Raw genomic sequence first — 20,834 nt, forward strand, 5'->3', positions numbered from 1 at the left:
TATTTCATTGTTTCTTATAGCCTGAGTACATCTGTCTTTATTCTTGCTTTTCAAAAGATTTCTTTCAATTTTTTAGGAGTCTTTTTTTGTTTGTTTTTTGAGACAGAGTCTTGCTCTGTTGCCTGGGCTAGAGTGCCGTGGCGTCAGCCTAGCTCACAGCAACCTCAAACTCCCGGGCTCAAGTGATCCTTCTGCCTCAGCCTCCTGAGTAGCTGGGACTACAGGCATGCACCACCACGCCCAGCTAATTTTTTCGATATATTTTTAGTTGTCCAGATAATTTCTATTTTTTTAGTAGAGACAGTGTCTCATTCTTGCTCAGGCTGGTCTCGAACTCCTGAGCTCAAGCAATCCTCTCGCCTTGGCCTCCCAGAGTGCTAGGATTACAGGCATGAGCCACTGCGCCTGGCCTTAGGAGTCTTATTTGTTAAGATAAAGAATTGATTTCACTTTGTTTTTATTAAAACTATTATAAGGGGAGCCGCAAGTAAACAAAAAAAAAAATAAAACTATTATCTTCTCCAATTTATTACTCTAATTTCCCAGCTTTTTCTTAATAAATACTTTAAATGTATAGAATATTATTTTACAATAGCTTGGAATTAGTAAAATAAAACATTGACAATCCAATTTGTGTTTTCATATATTATATCATCAGATTGAGGTAAAATAAAGATGATTCTGTTGCTGCATATCTGTCTGACATTTAGGTCATGCCTTCTGCTGGATTAAAAGTGCTTTATTGAGCTTTATAAAGCAGTCACATCAGGAGACATTTTCACATTCACAGTTTGTTTTTAAAAGTGGTAGACAAGGTTTTTCTATGGTGTTATGTGCAATTAGAACATTCAATGGATTTTAGTGTGGACTAGGAAGAAAAGCAACATTTCAAAGCTAGCCAACCAGTCAGGACACTATAAGAATGAAAACAAACTTTTAAAAGATTATATTATTAAATTCAGATAAACAAAATCAGAGAAGAGGTATGTTGAGAGAATAAAAACATTTGATGATATATTAAATCATAATAAAATAAGCAATTATATTAAATGAAATGATCTCACTATCTTATTAGATGCTAGAAAGAACCAAAAAGAAGTACTCTGTAGTTTTAACCTAAAAATTAAGATAGTTATAGAATGGTAAACATGACTCGAAAGTCCTGATTTTGACATAAACTAGGAACGATTGCTTCTGAGGTTAAAGAAGCATCAAAAACTAATGAGGATGAAGGAAAAGGTAGGAAAAGAATGATAAGCTTTTGTTTGGCTTGTTAAATAATTGGTGCCAACTTACTTTTACGATGTTTGGATTCGATAACTAGAGTGGGTGAATTTATTGAGAAAAGATTCCTTGGGTGTAAAAAGGGAGGATTTACTTATTAAGGAATTTCTACAAAGTATCTAAATAAAGGTCTTTAGTTTCTTTGGAGTTAGGAACACAGCTCTGGTTACTATTATTTTTTTTTTTTATCGTTATTGAAGAAAAGTATTAGGTGATTGTACTAAGCCATACCCTGTACCTTCTATCATTCACACCAAATACATCTGCTAATATATTTCAAATGAAAAATATGAGTCCCCAGCACCCAGAAAAAATTTCAAAAAGGGACCTCTTAACATGTTAGTTGAAAAATAAAGGCAAGCAGTATTCTGACGGATGTTTGAAGTAGGGTTTATTTAGATACAACATGTTTATTTAGGGTACAACATGTTAATGCTATTTCCCATTATAGCAGTCTGATGTCACTTTCTGAAAACAATCATTAATTTTTCAACAGATTTAGGATTAGTATAGTCAATGGCAATTTCAACACTTTTCCCAGAAACTCAGACTTTCTTTTCAATGATTTATCTTACCGAATAAAGATTAATCAGTTTGTTTAGCATCTCAGAGAGAAAGTAAACATTAGAAAGAGATAATTTGTATTCTTCTTTCTTTTCTCAAATATTATGCAAGTGGGCTCTGAACTGCAGGAAACTGAAGTTATTGTAACTTCAAATAAGAAAGCAGGGGAATTTTGAACATTATATTTTAGGAGGCTTTAAGCATTAAAATCATTCAAGAAATGAATTTATTTTGAGGTACTAAAACTTAAAATACTTAACATCATAAACCGTTCCCAGTGCTAGTTTAGAAATGCCAAACTTGTGTAATGAATGCTGCAACAAGAGTTTTACACATCATACTTTTCATATACACTTCCAGTATGTCACTGGATAAGTCATTCAACTAAATCTATTGAGATAAACCCATCTGAAACTGTTGAAAGATGTTGTAAAATGTTTCCTTAAATTTCCTCTTAAGCTCAATGGGAGAATTTTGATTTAGTGTAAATCAGTCTAAGCTTCTCATAGATGGATACTATATGAAAAATATATGTTCAAGGGCCAGTTGAATGTGCACTGATATTTAGAAAGGAAAAAAAATAAGTGACCGATATTTCATTAATTATTCATTAATTCATTACTCTTAATGCAAAGATAAGAGAAAATGTTTTTGTGTTACATTGTAGGATATGTTAGACATCAACCTCTCAAAAAAATGTGTATTTTCCCTAACACCTGCCTTTGTTATAGTTGGTACTAAAAGTGAAAGTATTTTATTCCTTTTGTAAAATAATTATTTTTGAGATAAGGTCTCACTTTGTCCAGTGGATCCTCCTGCCTCAGCCTTCCAAGTAGCTAAGACTACAGGTGTGCGCCACCACACCCACCTAATTTTCATTTTATTTTCTGTAGTGACAAGGTTTTGCTATGTTGTCCAGGCTGGTCTTGAACTCCTGGCCTCAAATTATCCTCCTGTTTTGGCCTCCCAAAACACTGAGATCACGGCATGAGCCACTGCACCTGGCCTCAAAATAATTTGAAAAATACAGAAAAGCAATGAAAAATTTTCATTTGCAATCACTTTTTCTCAAAAATTTCAAGCAAAGTCAGTAAATTAAATTGCATTATGGAATTTTTAAAGATAATACTGGCTAAACTCATTAATACAATGTATATTTCTCATATGTAAGAAATCTCAACTTTAAAAGGCAGTAAAAAGGAGGTAAGTTTTCAATGATACATATCTGAACTATAGCAATGCCTATCATTTTATTGCAGTGTTCATATCAAAGACTCCCTCTAAACTTTAGATGGAATCCTTGCATGTAAAAGGAATATTTATTTTTAGGTGGTTTAGGCAACTGAGTGTAGTTGATATTTTATTTAACTTCTGGATGAGGCTCGATAGAATTATGCTTTTAAAACAGAAAAGAAAACTATGCTCTTACCTGGAAAAATGTAAACCGAGAAATAAGCCAAGGTGATATGGGATGGATTGGTAGAGGGAATATAAACTGTGGAATAGTTATAAATATTAGCTTGATAAAATTCACTAAAGAAAAAGGAAAAATGAGCAGTGGAAAAAGAACGTGAAAAAGAGATTTCACTTATCACTTAGATTTTTTGAAATCTAAGAATGAAATGTTAAAGGAGAAACTGAGGTTGAATATTTTATTGTCAGTTTTTTATATATTGAGACAAAAGATATTGTGGAGAAGTTATGTATTGGATATGGTTGAATTAGGGAGAAAGTGAGAGAAGGGCTGAGAAAGGGAAAAGATTAAGGTAGAAAACAGGACCAAAAAATTATAAAAAGAGATTTGATAAGAATAAATAGAATAGCATAGTAACTTCAGAGTTTAAAGACAAAAGGTAAAAAAAAAGATACAAGGAAATTGTATTTAACCTATTAGAATTTATGGCCATGTGAAATCTATGGTTCTCTCACCTTATTAACATTCCTGAAAATCTAGCAAAGTAAGAGAAACACAAATCCTAGGAGCCTTGTCTGTTCTGCATGATACAGTGTGCTAAGGCAAACCTACTGCCAGTGCGGGAACAACTCCAGGACAAAATGGGATCCATCCCAGAGTTCTGAAGGAAGTGGCAAGAAAATAAACAATATAAAAATAAAATTAAACACCCTAATTACTTCCAAGTTCTTTATAGGGTTCTGGTTTAATGTAAATCTCCCCTAAATCTCTATCAATTCAATGCTTAAATAAAAAATATGTTTTTAAAAATTAAAATCCTTTATCAGTACAGCCACAATTACTGCAATTTCAATTCTATCTACTGAAGTTAATTTGAAGTAGAGTGAGATTAATATTTTCCTACCATCTATCTTTTAAGTCCTTCACTGTGTATAAGGTACCTTCTGCATATAAATTTATTTTCTCAAAAGTTGTGGGATGTCTTTTCATACAAAATGGAAAGTGTATAACTTAAATGACCAATTTAAATAAGTAAGATTTCTCATAGGCCCTTTACTCCCTTCCTCAAACACTACATCTAGAATGAACTGACTTGGGAAAATCCTCTTCTTTAACCACGAAGTTAGTGTTATACCATTACCATGATGAACAGAAGATATCTTCTTGAAAACAGGTATTATTTAAGCAATTTGCATGTGTTATTTAACTTAAGCCATAAAATCTTGTGAATTAAATACTTAATTGCAATTTTAAAGTTTGCTTTGGCAAGATCAAATAACCTATATTTGCCTAAGCCAGTAGGTGGAGTAGCTGTGATTAGAACACAAGCCTTTCTGCCCCAGCTTTTAACTACTCAGCCATAGTGCTTGGCTGTTAGAGAAGCTAAGTTGGTACAGTTATCCAACATGGGGAGGGAAGATAATGGATGGCAACCTTTATATATTACACAAAGGAAAATGAATTTTAAGATTCTAAAATCTGCCTGTCATACAATGAAAAACATATTTCTTACTGAGAAGTAGTTATAGACCAAGTTTTGATTTTTAAATATTGCCTGGGGCAGGGACCTATGGTTTGGCATTTTTTGTGTGTGTGTTCAAGGATGTACAATACAAATAGAAATTTACATCCCAAAATAACTTAGTCAAGTTCTGTCAAACCAGCCACTTGTTGATATAGGCAATTTGGCAATAGTTTCTTAGACAAAATTTCATAGTTTAAGTATTTCTTAATACTTAACTTGATACAGAAGTTAAACATTTGACAACGTATGACAATGGATGGAGTACCTTACTGTTAATTAATTCTATCCTCTCTCACAACCTTAACTTCCTTCCTGTCTCCTCAACTATCTTTTAATAGAAGATTGGGCATAGTTACAGTAGCTGATGAAGTCTTTGTCTGATAATTTCAGTATGTGGATCATTCAGGGTTGGTATCTGTTCCCTTGTAACTGGGTCACATTTTCTAGGTTCTTTATACTTTGAGTGATTTTCGACCATACCCTGAACATTGTGACTACTATGTTATGGAGATTTTATGTTACATGGTGGTGAATGGTGTTGGTGATTTTGTTTTTACAGGCAATTAACTTGCGTAGCCCAGACTCTAAACTATCACTGCTATGGAGAGCAGCAGCTCAGATCTCAGTTCAGTCCTTTAAGCCTTAGCTGCAAACTGCTTTTAGTCAGTCCTGCTAACTTGGGGACAGCCAGAGACACAGCTAGGGGCTATATTTAAACACAGAATTTAGGGTTCTTGTTCTCTGAGGCTCCTTCCCTCACTCTCTGGTGACCATGGTTACTCTGGGTTCATTCTCCTTCTTGGTTCTTCCAGTCAGAATCATAGTGGGCTTTCTACTGGAATTTCTACCACTGCTATGCCTCCACTACAACTGTGGCTACCACCAGGACAAAACGCAGAAAAATGGGAATGCATTCTGAGCCAATTACTTGTTCCATATTTTTTACTCCCCTCCAAAATATGCAAAATTCAGTCTCTAGTGTCTTCAGATAGTTTTTTTTTTGTATGTTGTCTAGAGTTTATAATTGTTATTTATAGAAGATTGGTTTGTTAGGTGCTCACTCCTCCACAGTGGAATCTGAACCCCTAAACTTTGTTTTTTTATCCTTCCATTTCTCTGAGATTTCACCATGATTTTCCAGAGATATCTTATTCATCAATCCAATGGCTTTTTCTAGAGCTCTCATTCTGCTTAATTTGGCATCTCATTTGGCAGTATTTCACACTATTGACCAGTTTCTCCTTGAAACTTTTTTTGGCTACCAGTATAATATGACATTTCTTCTAAAATTTTGTCATTTTCTTTCTTTCTTTTTTTTTAAGACAGAGTCTCACTCTGTCTGTCACCCAGGGTAGAGTACAGTGGTGTTATCATAGGTCACTGCAACCTACAACTCCTGGGCTCAAGCAATCCTTCTGCTTTAGCCTCCTGATTAGCCTGGACTACAGGTGCATGCCACCACGCCTGGCAAATTAAACATTTTTTTTTCTTTTTTTAGAGATGGGGGTCTTGCTATGTTGTCCAGGCTGGTCTTGAACTCCTGGCCTTAAATGATTCCCCCACCCACCCTAGCTCTCAAAGTGCTGAGATTATAGGTGTGAGCCACCATGCCTGGCCAGGTATTTTCATTGGTCCCTCTTCTCCCTAAGTCACAAATATAGACATCCTCTAAGGTTCAAAGCTGGGTGCATTGCTCTTTCCTCATTATATGCTTTTCTTTAGATAAATCATTCACTGAGTATTCATCTCCTAAAGTCTGTTATCTTCAGACCCAGAATCTTTCTTAATGGCCATTGTCAAGTTTCAATCTGTCCTATTCATTTTCACTTGTTCTGGTGTCTACTCTAGACCACAAAATTTTAAAACACATGTAACCACTTTTTCCTCAAATCTGGTTCATACTTCTATTTTTCATTTTCCTTTTTTAATGTAAGGTAATTCTTCTTAGCATCAAACAATCTTAGGGCAGGAGAAACCCTAAAGAAACTGAGATTAGGCTCTCTTGGAGTAGCAAAGTTCAAAACAAAACTGGGGGTCTCACCCAAGTTTTGTTTTGCCAAGAAAGAACTCAGTAAAAACAACTAACTATCCAGATCTAGTAGTATCTTCTTCATGTCAAAGAGGACCTCTATCAAAAAAAGTAAGAAGGGGAGTTTTAGATTCAGCTTTGTAAGAAAGTTACCACTTTATCCTCAGGATAAGATGAGAAGAAAGGGCTGGGGACAGGAATAAGGATTCTCAGGCTGTAGTATAGGTAAAAAGGAGGGAGGAGAGAATGTTCAATCTGCAGCAGCAAGAAGGAAAGCAAGGAGCTCTGCTGCAGCCATTTGGCGATCGAGCAGGAATACAATCCAGATGCTACTTCTAGGGAATATAGACAAGTCAGAGGCCCCCTGTGGTATTATCAGGATGAAATGTAGAGGGAAAAATGTTACCTTTAATATTATTTGTGAAGAGCAATTAAGGGTAAAATTACTAGTGGGTAAACTCATCAGATATGGAATTACTTAGAGGAAACTGAGTTGGAAGGTAAAAATCACAGCACTACTGATAAACACAATAGGAAAGAGAAAACAAAAGATATCCTACCTTACAATTATTTTGTTTCCAAAAGGGACTCATCAGGGAAGGAAAAAAAAATCACAGGTTAATGACAGAATTGTAGGAACTACTTTATAATAGTTTTATTAGGATTCTACAATATGTATCGTAGAGAAAAATATATGGAAAGATGACTAACCAGGAAAAAAAAAAAAATCTCTCAGGGAAGAAGTCAGCTTTCATAACATAGCAAGACTGCCTAAGCAAGCAACAGACAGGTTCAGAGAGTGTAACATATTAGGTATAAATGAAATATTAGGTGAGACTTTCCCTCTTCTACCCCCAAATTCTAGGAATATCTTAGAGGGGACCACAAATTTAATAAAAGAATGTTAAGATACAACATTGGAAAAAGTGTTAACTAAAGATCCTGTAGTTAAACAAAGCTAAGTGGTATTCTTACTGATTTCAGATCCTATATACATTCTTGTGCCTTTAAAAATTACCACACAGAGTACATACTGTAGCACTTTACAGGTGTAGGGTATTGTGGAACATACCGGGAAACATATCAGGTAGATCTCTGCTACACCACACTGTCTTTTTAACAATTAGAGTCAAGATTCAGAGTTTGCTCTAGACTTAATATAATAGGTATAGATAAATAACCAGGAGCAATTTATAAGTATCATGATTTAAAGTATGAAGATGTAAAATAACTAGTCATCCAATAAATGCGAAAAGGACTGATGAGCAAGCACTATTACCTCCATGTACAAATAAAGGTTCCTGAGGAGATGCTAGAGTATTCTTAGAGCATGAAATTTTTTCAGTAGGAAGCAAAGCAAATAACTTACTGAGAAAAAGGCAACATGACTTTTTCTAACGGGAAAGGTAATGTTTCCCTCTCAAAGAGCAGGCATGTTTGCTATAAAATGGTGGATTCTCCAAGCTCAATATTCCTCTCCTTTAAGGCAACCCATTGCATATATGCATCATCTGGGTCTATTTGTGTCACCTCCCAGGCAGGACCAATGCAAATATGATGTTCTTGCTGCTTGCTCTACTGTGAATAATAAAGTCCCTTTTCTCTGATCCAGTCTTTAACTGGCCAACCTAGTAGCCTGTAAGTAGGTAAAATCAAATCCCAGAGCCTGACATCCTTGAAGTCAACTACTGTCACAATACTATTAGGATGTTATTTGCATTTTTTACTGTGCTGGCACTTACACTGGTGATGTAAAGGCAATGGCAAGTAAAACTGCTGGTGCCTGTGCATGACTAAGGCCATGGCACCAAACCACACACTGAGTAAAACAAACAAACAAAAAAGCCAGTTTCATCTAAGAATGTCCTTAGTAAGGCAGTAAAAATTATTAATTTTATTAAATTTTGATCCCAATTTAACATCTTTTTAATATTTTATGTGACAAAATGGAAGTATGAATACTTCTGCTGCATACTGAAGTACAGTGGTTGTCTTTGGGAAAAGCACGTGTACAACTGCTTGAGTTGCAAGATGAACTAGTCATTTTTTTAATGGAATGCCACTTTCGCTTGAAAGACTGACTGACATGCAAGCTATGGTTAGTCAGACAGTTTCCCAAGAGCAAATGAAGTTAGCCTGTCACTTCAAGGAAAACAACTGACAAGATTTGTTCCCAATGACAAAATTTGAGCTTTCAAGTGAAAATTAAAATTTTAGAAAACCTGTACCTGTCACAGTAAGCTTGACGGCTGCCCAATATTTAAAAGACTTTTCTGATGAGATCAGTAATGATGTTAAATGTGATTTTAAAATATTATATAATAAATCAACATTTGGAAGATCTGTATAACTCAGTGAATCAGTATTTTCCAAATGACCAATTCATGATGGTACAAAATCATACACATGTAAGAGATACATTCAAAGTACAAGACAAACGAAGCAGAAAAGTTCACTGATGTGGTTTCAGATTCAGATACTGTAGCTAACATTTTAGAAACTACTACTTATCAAGTTTTGGTATAGTATCAAAGAAGATCCACAATTGCTAAAAAAGCTATTAAACTACTCTTCTACTTTCCAACTATGTTATTTACATGGGGGTGGATTTTTATCATATAATTCAACCAAAAAAAAAAAAAAGGTCACAACAGATTATAGAAGCATTTCAAAACTCTGAATAAACCAAATACCTTCAAACCAGATTTTGAGAACTTTTAGGATAACACATTATAATACAATAATAAGGGAAACTAGATTGTTTAGGAAGTACTATAGTTTGGATGTTTCGCCCCTCTAAATCTCATGTTGAAATTTGATTCCCAACGTTGGAGGTGGGGCCTAATGGCAAGTGTTTGGGTCATGAGGCAGATCCCTCATGAATAGCTTAATCATCTCCCTGGAGGAGAGGAGGACTGAGTTCTCCTGCTCTATTAATTCCCAAAAGAGCTGGTTGTTAAAAGAGTCTAGCATCCTCCCCCACCACCCTTGCTTCCTCTCTTGCCATGTGATCTCTGTATACACTGGTTTTCCTTCATGTTCTGCCATGAGAGGAAGCAGCCTGTGACCCTCACCAAATGTACATGGCCAATCTTGAACTTTTCCAGACATTAGAATTGTGAGCCAAATAAATCTTTTTGCTTTATATATTATCCAGCCTCAGGTATTCCTTTATAGCAACAGAAATGCACTAAGACAGGGGGCTATTCCTTAACTATTGAGGTAGAGAAAACAGCCATTCATGCCTTATTTAAGAGAAATCAGGGCTGGATAGAATATACTAACCATTTTATGGGCTTTGAAGAGTTTCAAAAAAGGGGAGAAATGTGAGAAAGGGGACAATAGGGGGAAATACGGGGAGAAAAGCCACACTAGAGATACTCAAATTTGCCTAGAAGTTAGGGAAGAGAATTTAAAAAGTGATGTCATCTCTTATTTTTTTTCTTCTCCAAAAATATTTCCAGTATTATAACAAAGCAAAACCCCTAAAATGAAGTACTAAATTAAAAAACACAGACCCAGAGTAGGAAAGGGTTAGGATAAATTAATAACTCAGATTTGGGAGCAAATAAAATTTCTATAATAGAAATTTCAATGTAAACATTAAAATGCTTTGGATATCAATATATTTTTTCCTTAGAATTTGTGATTTTTTTTTTTTTTTTGAGACAGAGTCTTGCTCTGTCACCTTGACTACAGTACAATGGCATCATCGTTGCTCACTGCAACCTCCATCTCCTGGGCTCAAGTGATCCTCTTGCCTCAGCCTCCTGAAAGCTGGGACTAAAGATGCATGCCACCATGTCTGGCTAATTGTTTTCTATTTTTAGTAGAGACAAGGTCTTGCTCTTGCTCAGGCTGGTCTCAAACATCTGAGCTCATGTGATCCTCCTGTCTTGGCCTCCCAGAGTGGTAGGATTATAGGTGTGAGCTACCACACCTGGCCGAGTTTGTGATATCTTTATTATGAGACTTTGGCAAAGGCTCTAAATGAATTGATCAAAGATATTTTTTTTTTCCTTCTAATTACTATTCTACCAGAAAGTCTATAAACAAAGACTAGTTTCCAAAGAAGAGAATACAGAAGTGTTATACATAAAAAGAGGGTATATACGATCAGTCTCTAGAAACAAAACCAGGAGGAATGGGACATTTTCTGACTGAGAAGGTAAGGGTTCCCTGAGGTGCTACAGAAAAACACATGTTTTTCTGCAGCTCTCTGTAAGCCCCAGCCTAGGTTGGCATGTGTGATTATATAGTGTGCATAATCACCATCTCTGTCTAATCAAAGATGAAAAGAAAGAGTCTACCATAAAAAGAATATAGGGACACATTTTTAAAAAGTTGAGTAGTAAACATAAGCAGTCAAATTTATTTCAAGGTCTTTTCTTAGAAAAGCTGCTATGTGTAAACCAGATTTGACTTTCCTACAGAAATCACTCAGTAGTTACATGTCTTGACTAAAGGTTAATTTTTAACTTTTGTTCAAAATGATGAAAAACATTTTTATCATATACCTGTAAATTATACTCTATTTTAAAGCTTTTACAATGTATATAAAACCAGGTACCTGGACAATATATTACAGCTTAACAAATACAGTTTAAGAGATTTGCAATAGAAAAAGTGTCTGGAATGTTGAAAGAAGCTGTGGGGACCCAAAATTCAGAGGGAGCTCCCTTAGTGGCAGCTGCATCTAAAGTCCCAAGTATATGAGAGATGAACAATGCAAGGATGGGGATGCCATCTAAGACCTAGATTGTGAGCCCAGGATTTTATAAGCTACGGAAGGCCAGAAAGCAGAATAGAGTTCAAGTTCACACACTTTTACAAAACTGCTGTACATAATAACTTAAGGAACACACCACAGGTAAATACTGTTCACTGAAGGACTGTCTATGATAAAGTAACAAACAGGTAGGAAGCATTCTCTTCTGAAGCAATGATTATGTTATTTAAAAATGGTTATGGTAAATGAAATTGCTCATTCAAAATCCTCAGTTTTAGCTCTCAGTTTATATAATGTTCTCCAAAGTGACCTGGAATAATTTTTGGTTATTGTCTAGAAATTATCCTTTTTCCATCAAAATCTTGTAGAAAATTTAAGTCTATATATATCTATGCACACATAACCATGATAAAGGCAAATAACATGTCTTCTTTCCCTACTTGAACTAAATTTTGATCCCTGCTCAAGCCTACCTTCAGTTCACCAGGAATTTTAACTTTTAAATTAAGATCCTATATGTACCATAAAATTATAATTAAGATTTCACTTTGTCATATAGTTAGGACTTCACATTGTTTTATAAAGCTTGCTAATTGCTTTGGGTCTCCAAATCTTTGTTTTCCCAACCAGACTATAATTCCTTAAAGGGGATGGATGTTGTCTTACTTTTTTTTTTTTTGTATTTCTGTCAATGACTAGCAAGGCTGGGCTAATAGGAGTTCAATAAATACTTCTTGTCTAAGTGATTGACAAATGAATTTTTAGACATCATCTTTCTTCAAACATGTCAGAACTTCTATATTTACTTGCAATTGCCAGGTACAGCACATCTTATTTCCTCAATGTTAGCACTGATGGCAGCTCCACAGCTACATCACTGTTTCACTATTCTAAACCTACAAAATCTTTCCTGCTCTTCAAAGCTACGATATCTGCTGATCTAATCACAATGATAGCTATATTTGAAATCTGCAAACTGTTTAACTGACACCTTATATTAACAACTGTACTGGTTGTATTTTTAAGTTTTTGATTAACTCAAATGAAAAAACAAAGACATATATAAAGCATAAATTAGACATATATAGAGAAATTCAGAAATGAAGCATAAAATCAGCTATTTGAACACAAGAACACATGACCTCTATGTAAGTAGTTAAAAGTTCAAAGAAATTCCTATGTTTACTTCATATTTTGTATTCTAGAATCTGAAATAACTGAAATAATGTTAATTTTGATTATTTAATCAAGAATTTAAGCCAGAAGGCAGGGATAACATCTCTTTGTTTTCCGGTGATTGGTAGTGTCAGGTACACAGCAGGAATTCAGAATTACTGAATGAATGGAAAAAAACTAATTTACCAATATCACAAAATTCTTTTTTGTGTTCTATATCATTGCTCTCTACATATTTTCTTGCATCTGAACACTCCAGAATTTTGTATAACTCTCCACCAAAACAAAAAATGGAGTAGAAAGATGGGGGCAAACAATGTCTTTCAAACCCTAGACACTTAAGATAGTATTTAGTTTGGCAACTGAACTACATCCTAGAAGCAAATTCTATAAAAATCTAATTTCTGAGATTATAAAAATAATTCAGTACATTATAATCCCGTTTTTTAAAAAAGTGAATTAAACAATGACAATTTATAGTTTTATATTTGTTACTTTATAAATAAAAAATCATTATTTGAATAATTACTGCTATCAGACATAAGTTACTATGTTGGACAATGTTCTGAGAACAAGAGATCAATACTCTTTGTCAAGAATAAGTATATGCATTTTTGTGTTATTTGATTTCCTATCTACACATATTTTCAATTTTTAAAATTGGTGATAAAAAAGAATTAGTAGCAACATGCAACAGTTTCTTGGTTCTCTAAGCATTGCTCAGCTATTTTCTTCTGGACAGTCTATGTTCATATTAGAATTTTTGAAACTGTTCTTAAGATGATAGGCTATGATATTTCTTTTCTCTAAGATTAATAATGATAGGATTCAGGAAGTTAAAATTCCCTATTAATTTCTGCCAAGTTCTCTTACGTGTCGTCAATATTTAACAAATGGTGAATTAAATACCAGCCTCCCACCCCACCTCTTGATCATTGATACTCTCTTCTGTATACCACAAACAATCTACAGTATCTGTGCTGCTTTTAAAATATATTTATAATAATTTGATACTCATCTCTTCAAGAGGTGCAGCTTAATTCCTTGTACCTGGAGCACTTAGTGACTCACTTCTAATGAGCAAAATAAAGTAGAAGTGAAAGTGTGTGACTTGAGATCAGGTCATAGAAAGCACCTTTCTCTCTTGGATCACTTACTTTGAGGGAAGTTAGCTGCCAGATTTTGAGGGGAGGACCACCTGGAAAGGCCGCCCACCAACAGTCATGTAAGTGCACCATCTTGGAAGTGGATGCTCCAACCACAGTCAAGCCTTCAGATGACTGCAGTCCTAGCCCACATCCTGACTTCAACAAAAAGAGAAATCCTGAGTCAGGACCACCCAGCTAAGTCACTCCTGAATTTCTGACTCAGAGAAACTGAGATAAATATTTGTTGTTTTAAGCCATTAAGTTTTGGAGTAAGTTTAGAGTAATTTGTTATATAATAGATAATGCAAAAGATTGTGCTAACTCCCGTGGTATACAAGGAGTAAAAACTCAGGTTTTCCATTAAACCAAGTACTTCCTTCCCTAATGTATCCAAACTATACATGGAGTACTAAGGCTCATCTAATGATACAGGCTGTTTTGTCTTGACCTCCTTCTGTCTCTTCTAGAAGTCAAAGAACTCTTGCATGCTTTTTGTGTAGGAATAACATGAACAAGACTGAACTATAAATTTCATGTTTCTTAAGTAAAATTCTACAAGGGGCTCTTGCTCCGTCACATATCCCACTTTCTTCTACGTTACATTTCATCTTCCAAGGCAGCCACAGTTGCCATTTGCCAAAATGTCCACAAGTCTTTCCCCTCTCAAATATCCTAACAAAACAAAATCCTAAACAAAACAAATAGTCTAAAGAAAACAAATCCTCAAACCACCCACCAAACAGAAGGAGGAAAGGACTGTGGGTGGTTAGTAGTAGCTTCCTTCTGTTACTGGTTCAAAGCATTTCTATTAGCTTATTAATTCATTACAGAAGCTAGGCCAATTGACTGGGAATGTGGTTTCTAGAAATAGATTAGTTTTTCAGAAGACCAATAATATTAAAGTATATTGAAAAAAGAAAAAAAATCATACCATCACCTTAACCATTTCTGTATAATGCCTTCTAGTTCTCATCCATGTAAATACATACTTCTACAAAATTGCAACCAACCAGTACAAATTATTTCTCATTTTGGAAAAAATATAACCAAACTATTCAAAGTTCTTCAGGAAAGGATTTTATCTGCAGTAGCTAAAAGTGCATTTAATTATAACTTACTAAGTATAGGTCAACACATATGCCAATGGAAAAGATTTCAATTTCAATTGCTTGACTGACCACTTTTTTTTTCTAAATTAGGCCTAATTTTTTACACTGAACGTATAGCCAGCTCTCAAATATTCAATAAATCTATTTGTTCTTTTAGAATATATGTCCTTTTCTCTTTCATCCTTTATATATTTAGTGCTCATTAGTACATTGGCTAGAGATAGATAAAGGAAGAAAAGAAAGCTGAAATACATGACAGTTAATTTTTACATTTATTACATGGTTATAATATAAGAAGATTGAATTAATGAGCTATTCAAAGTATAAAAATGTGGCTATCACATAACCTTTTCCCGACCAGTAAAGATAATTAAGAGAACTCACTGAATTTAGATTTACTTCTTACTTGAAGCTTTATTCCTCACTTGGAGCTTTTCCTCTTATTGTCTGTCCACAAATACAGTTACAATTGATGCAACATTATTAATTCTTTGGAAATAAGCTATTTCTGACATGTTACTTAAACTTAATTTCAGCCCAGATACCCAGATATATATTTTATAGATAAAATGCTTACCTTATAAAATTAAAACAAATATAATTTCAAAAAGATTTCTGCTTAAGGTCTCCCTTTGAATACTCATTAACTAAAAAATAAACTCGAAAACTTTCATAAGCAACAAATTACTCAAATTTAAAATAAGCTAAATTATTAATACATCTTAGAGCTTTTCCCATCAACCCTTTTGTTCCAACCAAGGTTTTATTTTCAAAACTACTTCTATATATTTTAAACTAGAGATAGTCTATTGCTACAAATGAAATACGAGAATTTGGGTTATTAAAAATGAATGGTAAGCAATGATATGTGGAAGTTGTTAAAATAGGAAAATGGACTATAAATACTATTTACTTCACTAAATTTATGCCAGCATTTACAGTAGTTCAGTGATTTTATAATGTACTATACTAGGCCTAATAATGAAATTGTTTTCCAAAAGTCAGAATCATTGTTTCTCAGCTTCTTCTTTTGCAAAATAAAGCTAACATATTCCAATGCCATGGTTTCTTGTGTTTACTTACCAGCATTTTTAGATAAATGGAAATTGGAATGGGGGTGAAGAAAACTGAATGACTCAAATAATGACTCAAATAAATAATGGTTTCAAATAAAAATACATGAACTGAGAGATACTATATAGAACTTCTCATTCTAAATTTTTTTTTATAGAAAAAGCTTTCAAAATTGGATTTCTCAGATTTGATGTAAAATAGTAACAAAATAGTTTTAGTTATGGAATCATTCACCAAATAACCCTGAAAAACAAAGCTAAAATCTCCTACCTTATTTAGTAAGAAAGAAATACAGCACTGTTGACTTAATTAGTATTGTTAATATTAAGAAATCTTATGTGTTACAAATTCTTATTACTATTTTATTCAAAAGATGTATCATCCCACTAAAACCCAACTCATCTCATTAAAAAAATTCCTTTTAAAATTTATAAAATTTCAATGATTCAGGACAACATGGAGAACAATATAATACACATCTATCTATCTTCCACCCTAATTTAACATTTTGCCATATTTGCTATAGATCTATTTAAAAAAAAAAATTTGCAGAGACAACTGAAGCCCCCATTACTCCATTTCCGGACATGACATAGTCTCCTCTCTCCCCAGTTCTAGAGGTGATAATTTTTCTAAAGATACATACCCTTCCTGCCTATGTTTTTACACTTTTACTACATATTTGTGTTTTCACAAACATTAATGTTGTTATATTTTCATAGTTACATAAATTATTCTCATTTATCATTTCATAATTTCCATTTTATACTCAACATTGCTTTTGAAATTTAGGCATATTAACACATATTTAGTTTAATTTTTCTATAGAGGTACTATTCTGCTGTTGATGGATATTTAGGTTGTTTCTAACCAAAGTAGCGTGGATGTCCTTGTTTATGTCTCCTAGCAGATATGTAATTATTTCTTCCTATATTGCTTCAGTGAAGACTTTTTCTTAAGATGGTTAGGTGGATTTTTTTTTAAACTAAGCACAGGCAATTGAGAAAACACTAAAAAGCTATTTTCTAATCTGTATCTTACTTTCTACCTTAGTTTAACCTTTTCTTTCTTTGTTAAATGCTTGTGATACAGATAAAAGGTCACTAGAAAAATATAAAACCTAAGCTTTAATTTTACTTGGAAATAGTGCTTCTATTTAGGAACATATAAGTCATATGTTTGTATATATGAAACTTCTGTTTGGAATTCCAGTGGTGGATCACTTCAGGAAAATAAAAGGAGGAGAATGTGTTCTGCATCAGTATTTGAATGTTGCTTTTTGCAGAAGCAATGTCTACCTTTGCTTGTTTTTCTCTTGGTATTCCTGATTTCACTTTATCACATGGCTGATCAAGAGTCAAATTATTCTTCCTTGCTTCACTGTCTTCAAGCAGGGGAACATAGTCATAACTATTATCTGCAAGACAAAAATCTCTTGGACATTAGGAGGGAGCCCTTAATTTTGGTATTACCTGAAAAAAAAAAAATACACACACACAGCCATCATTTAAAAGACAAGATTTTAAGCTATGAGTTTTAAAAAATTGTTAAGATAATAGTTATTTTAACAAGTTGCCCATTTAGAGTTTTTCCTTCCCATTAAACACACAAAACCCCTACTCTCCCTAAGTCAGTAGTATGTAAAATGCATAGAATCTAGAAAACTAGAAATATGCTCTTTGCATCTTACCATGAGCAACAATTAACTTTTACATAAGTCATATTTTCAGGTATGCATTTCTTATTTAAGATAATTTATGTACATAACTACTCCATGCTTACTGTAGAAAAATTAGAAAATGTAGACATGCCAAAAAGAATAAAAAATAAAAGCTACCCACAATTTTTATCACTTGTGAATTATTCCTGGTAACATTTTGGTTTCTATTCTGTCAGAGTTTTTCTATTCTTATCCATATAAATTCACTCATGAATTGTTTTTTTCTGCATAATAAAATGACATATTTATTTATGTATACTGCTTTGTTCACTTTGCTATATATTGTCAACATATCTTTTGTTAGTAAGGGACACCTGTTATCATCACTTTTCTTGGGTATATGGTTATTCACATGGATTATTGTAACTAATTATTAGACATTTCTTTGTTTCTAGTTTTTTATTATTAGAAATTATACTGTGATGGACATCCTTGCATATATATCTTTGAGTACTTGAACAACATTTTCTTAGGACTTGAATTTTTGGTTCAAAAGACACATTTTAATAAAGCTTTTGCTATTTATTGGCAAATTGCCTTTTAGGAACTTTTATCAAATTAGAGTTCCATTGTATAGTATATATAGGAGTCCATTTTCCCATATCCTGCAAGTGTTCATTTAAATAAACATAATATATAGTTGAACCAGTTATTATACCTGAACTATTGAGAAATAACAGAGAAATAAAATAGAAAAACTCCAAGAGGTTCAAGAAATACATAAAAAATTAACATGAACATACCTCGACTAGAATTCACAAGAAGTAACTGTGATTTTAGCTTGTCAATAATTGTTTGTTGAAGTGACAGCTGTTCCTGTTGCTCACGTATTCTCTGCTCATAGTTCTCAGTCTGCTGACATAAAAACCAGTTAGATTGATAGTTATTGACAGACATGAACATACATTTACTGTCCATTAATAATTATAAATAGAGATGAGTAGCCCATTTTGTCATTTCCCAGGTATTGAGAGTTTATTTATGAGATATGAACTAGCTCCAGGAATGTACTGTAACCATTACAAACATCAGTGATTTAAAACACCTAAAGTACTGGAAATTTTTTTTAAAAATCACGTTATTTAAAGAAATTTCAGTCAAGGGTTCAATGTTTGGTTTCTTGGTCCTTCAGTTAGGATAAAAGTTTTAATTTAGAATTTAATCTTAATGATAACAAAGAAAGGAACATGAATGATAAAACAGAAGCTATATATTATTCTGTAAAAAGACACACTAACTTAAAAAATTAAGATTTAATGTCTTTCAGAAAAACATACTTTTGAATTTATTTTTAGAGTACAAAAACACAAAATAAGTAGCTATAACTAAGACACTATGAAAATCAAAGGGACAATAAAAATAAAATTATACTGACCACAAACTTCTAACTTTTAAGAATTCAAAAGAGCACCATCATTAATATTTAGTGTCTATCTTAAATACTGTAATTTCCCTTATATTTTTAATCCATTCATTTTGATATTTTATTACAATAGCTGTGAGAATTAAGCAATGAAAAAAGACCCAAGTTTGTATTGGGGAATATGGATGCTGCAAACCTTTAAGAAAATTTGAAAGTGTTGTGTCACAATGACCAAATTAGTATTCTTAAAAACATACCATCAAAAAATAATAGAGAATTCCTTGTCAATTTCTATCCCTATAGGAATAAATAAATGTCTAAATTGTAAATTCCTTGAAATATGAAATGTAGTCCTAATAATCTCAGAATGTCCTTCAGTAGATACTAGATATTTTATTTTAAATTGACTCTTAATCAAAGTTCAAAATTAGTGAAGCTCTTATTTTCAGAGACCAATGAGTCTAAAGATTTTTTTATAAATCACACAGCTGTTCCTAGACTCTCAAATATAAATCAGCTTAAAAAAATTAAAGCAAAATACCACATTTTCCCAAATAAAAGGTGAACTTTTCAAAGTAATACACTTTAAACATGAATAGACCTAATAAGTAACCCAAGTGATATGTTGTCTTTGCATGTTGCCTGAGGGCAGTCTTAGAATTCTGCAAAGTAACTTATATTTAGGAGGTATTCTGTATATACTTATTGGAAAAAAAAATAAAGATTCTAAGTAAATTTTATTATTATGAACAGAAGAATGAATCCTGTGAGTCTGTCTAGACCATATGTCTAATGAATATGAGTCTCAGAACTGATCATTAGATACCCAAGTCTGGTCCAGGGCCAGGCTTCTCAGGACAAGACATCTTGTTTCTACATAAAGTCACACCCAACCCCTTAGAAAGAGTGGGTAAGTTGACTGAAAGAAGGATCCAAACATCTATAGCAAATTTTTACTTATTATCTTAGATTTACCTGGGCTACACAGAGTAACCAGGGCTGAAGAATCACTATACTCTTCTCTATACACTTCTGTGTAATTAGAACTTTCTCTAAAGAACTCAAAAGTTCTTCACAAACATCAATCAATAAGTACCTATTCTTTTACTATATTTTGATTGGCATATATATTTGATTGTCCAGGGATTAAGTGACCAGTACAAAAAACTCAGCAAGTTAGAGATAGGCCCAGAATAAATGTTTAAGTTATTCAAGCCTTAACCCATTCTTCATCTACTATGGTATTTTTCCCATCTCAATGAAGAAACCAAATGGTCATATATTTTCTTTTGGAATCAACTCAGAAAGTTTCTGCCAGTTAATCTTCATCTTCTAATTTCTGGCTTCAAAACATACTTTAGCACATCTGCATATAACATATAATGCTGAAAATGTATTCAATAGTTGGGAAAAATCAGTAGATCAATAGCTATTCCAAGTTGACATTTTAAACCATTTCTTAAACTATTTAATAAATTATTATAAAGCTCACACAAATTCTGTAACAATTTTAAAAACCAGTATTTTGCAAGCATAGCTGGGGAAAGAGAATAGTAATGGTCCATGTTCTCCCCCTGCACTTTCCACATACTTACATTATAGCAGTTATAATATTCTAGACTGATTGTCTAATGTCTGATTTCCCCTAGACTGAGATTCTCAAGGGCAGAGACTATTTCCTGCTGATATCTCCATAGTA

At 33.2% G+C, this 20,834-nt stretch overlaps 1 protein-coding gene across 3 annotated transcripts in view; it reads right to left on the reverse strand.

The window, feature by feature from the left end:
* Positions 1 to 20,834, reverse strand: part of TANK (TRAF family member associated NFKB activator) — a 90,645-nt gene that overhangs the window by 12,144 nt on the left and 57,667 nt on the right. For all 3 annotated transcript variants that reach the window (XM_069472168.1, XM_069472162.1, XM_069472155.1), the window contains 2 exons: positions 18,516 to 18,624; positions 17,351 to 17,469 (listed from right to left, as the gene is read on the reverse strand). In XM_069472168.1, coding sequence (XP_069328269.1) covers positions 17,351 to 17,469; positions 18,516 to 18,624 — 228 coding nt within the window. The remainder of the gene's footprint in view (positions 1 to 17,350; positions 17,470 to 18,515; positions 18,625 to 20,834) is intronic.

This window comes from Eulemur rufifrons, chromosome 1 (genome assembly GCF_041146395.1).
Source record: "Eulemur rufifrons isolate Redbay chromosome 1, OSU_ERuf_1, whole genome shotgun sequence".
Taxonomy (NCBI): domain Eukaryota; kingdom Metazoa; phylum Chordata; class Mammalia; order Primates; family Lemuridae; genus Eulemur; species Eulemur rufifrons.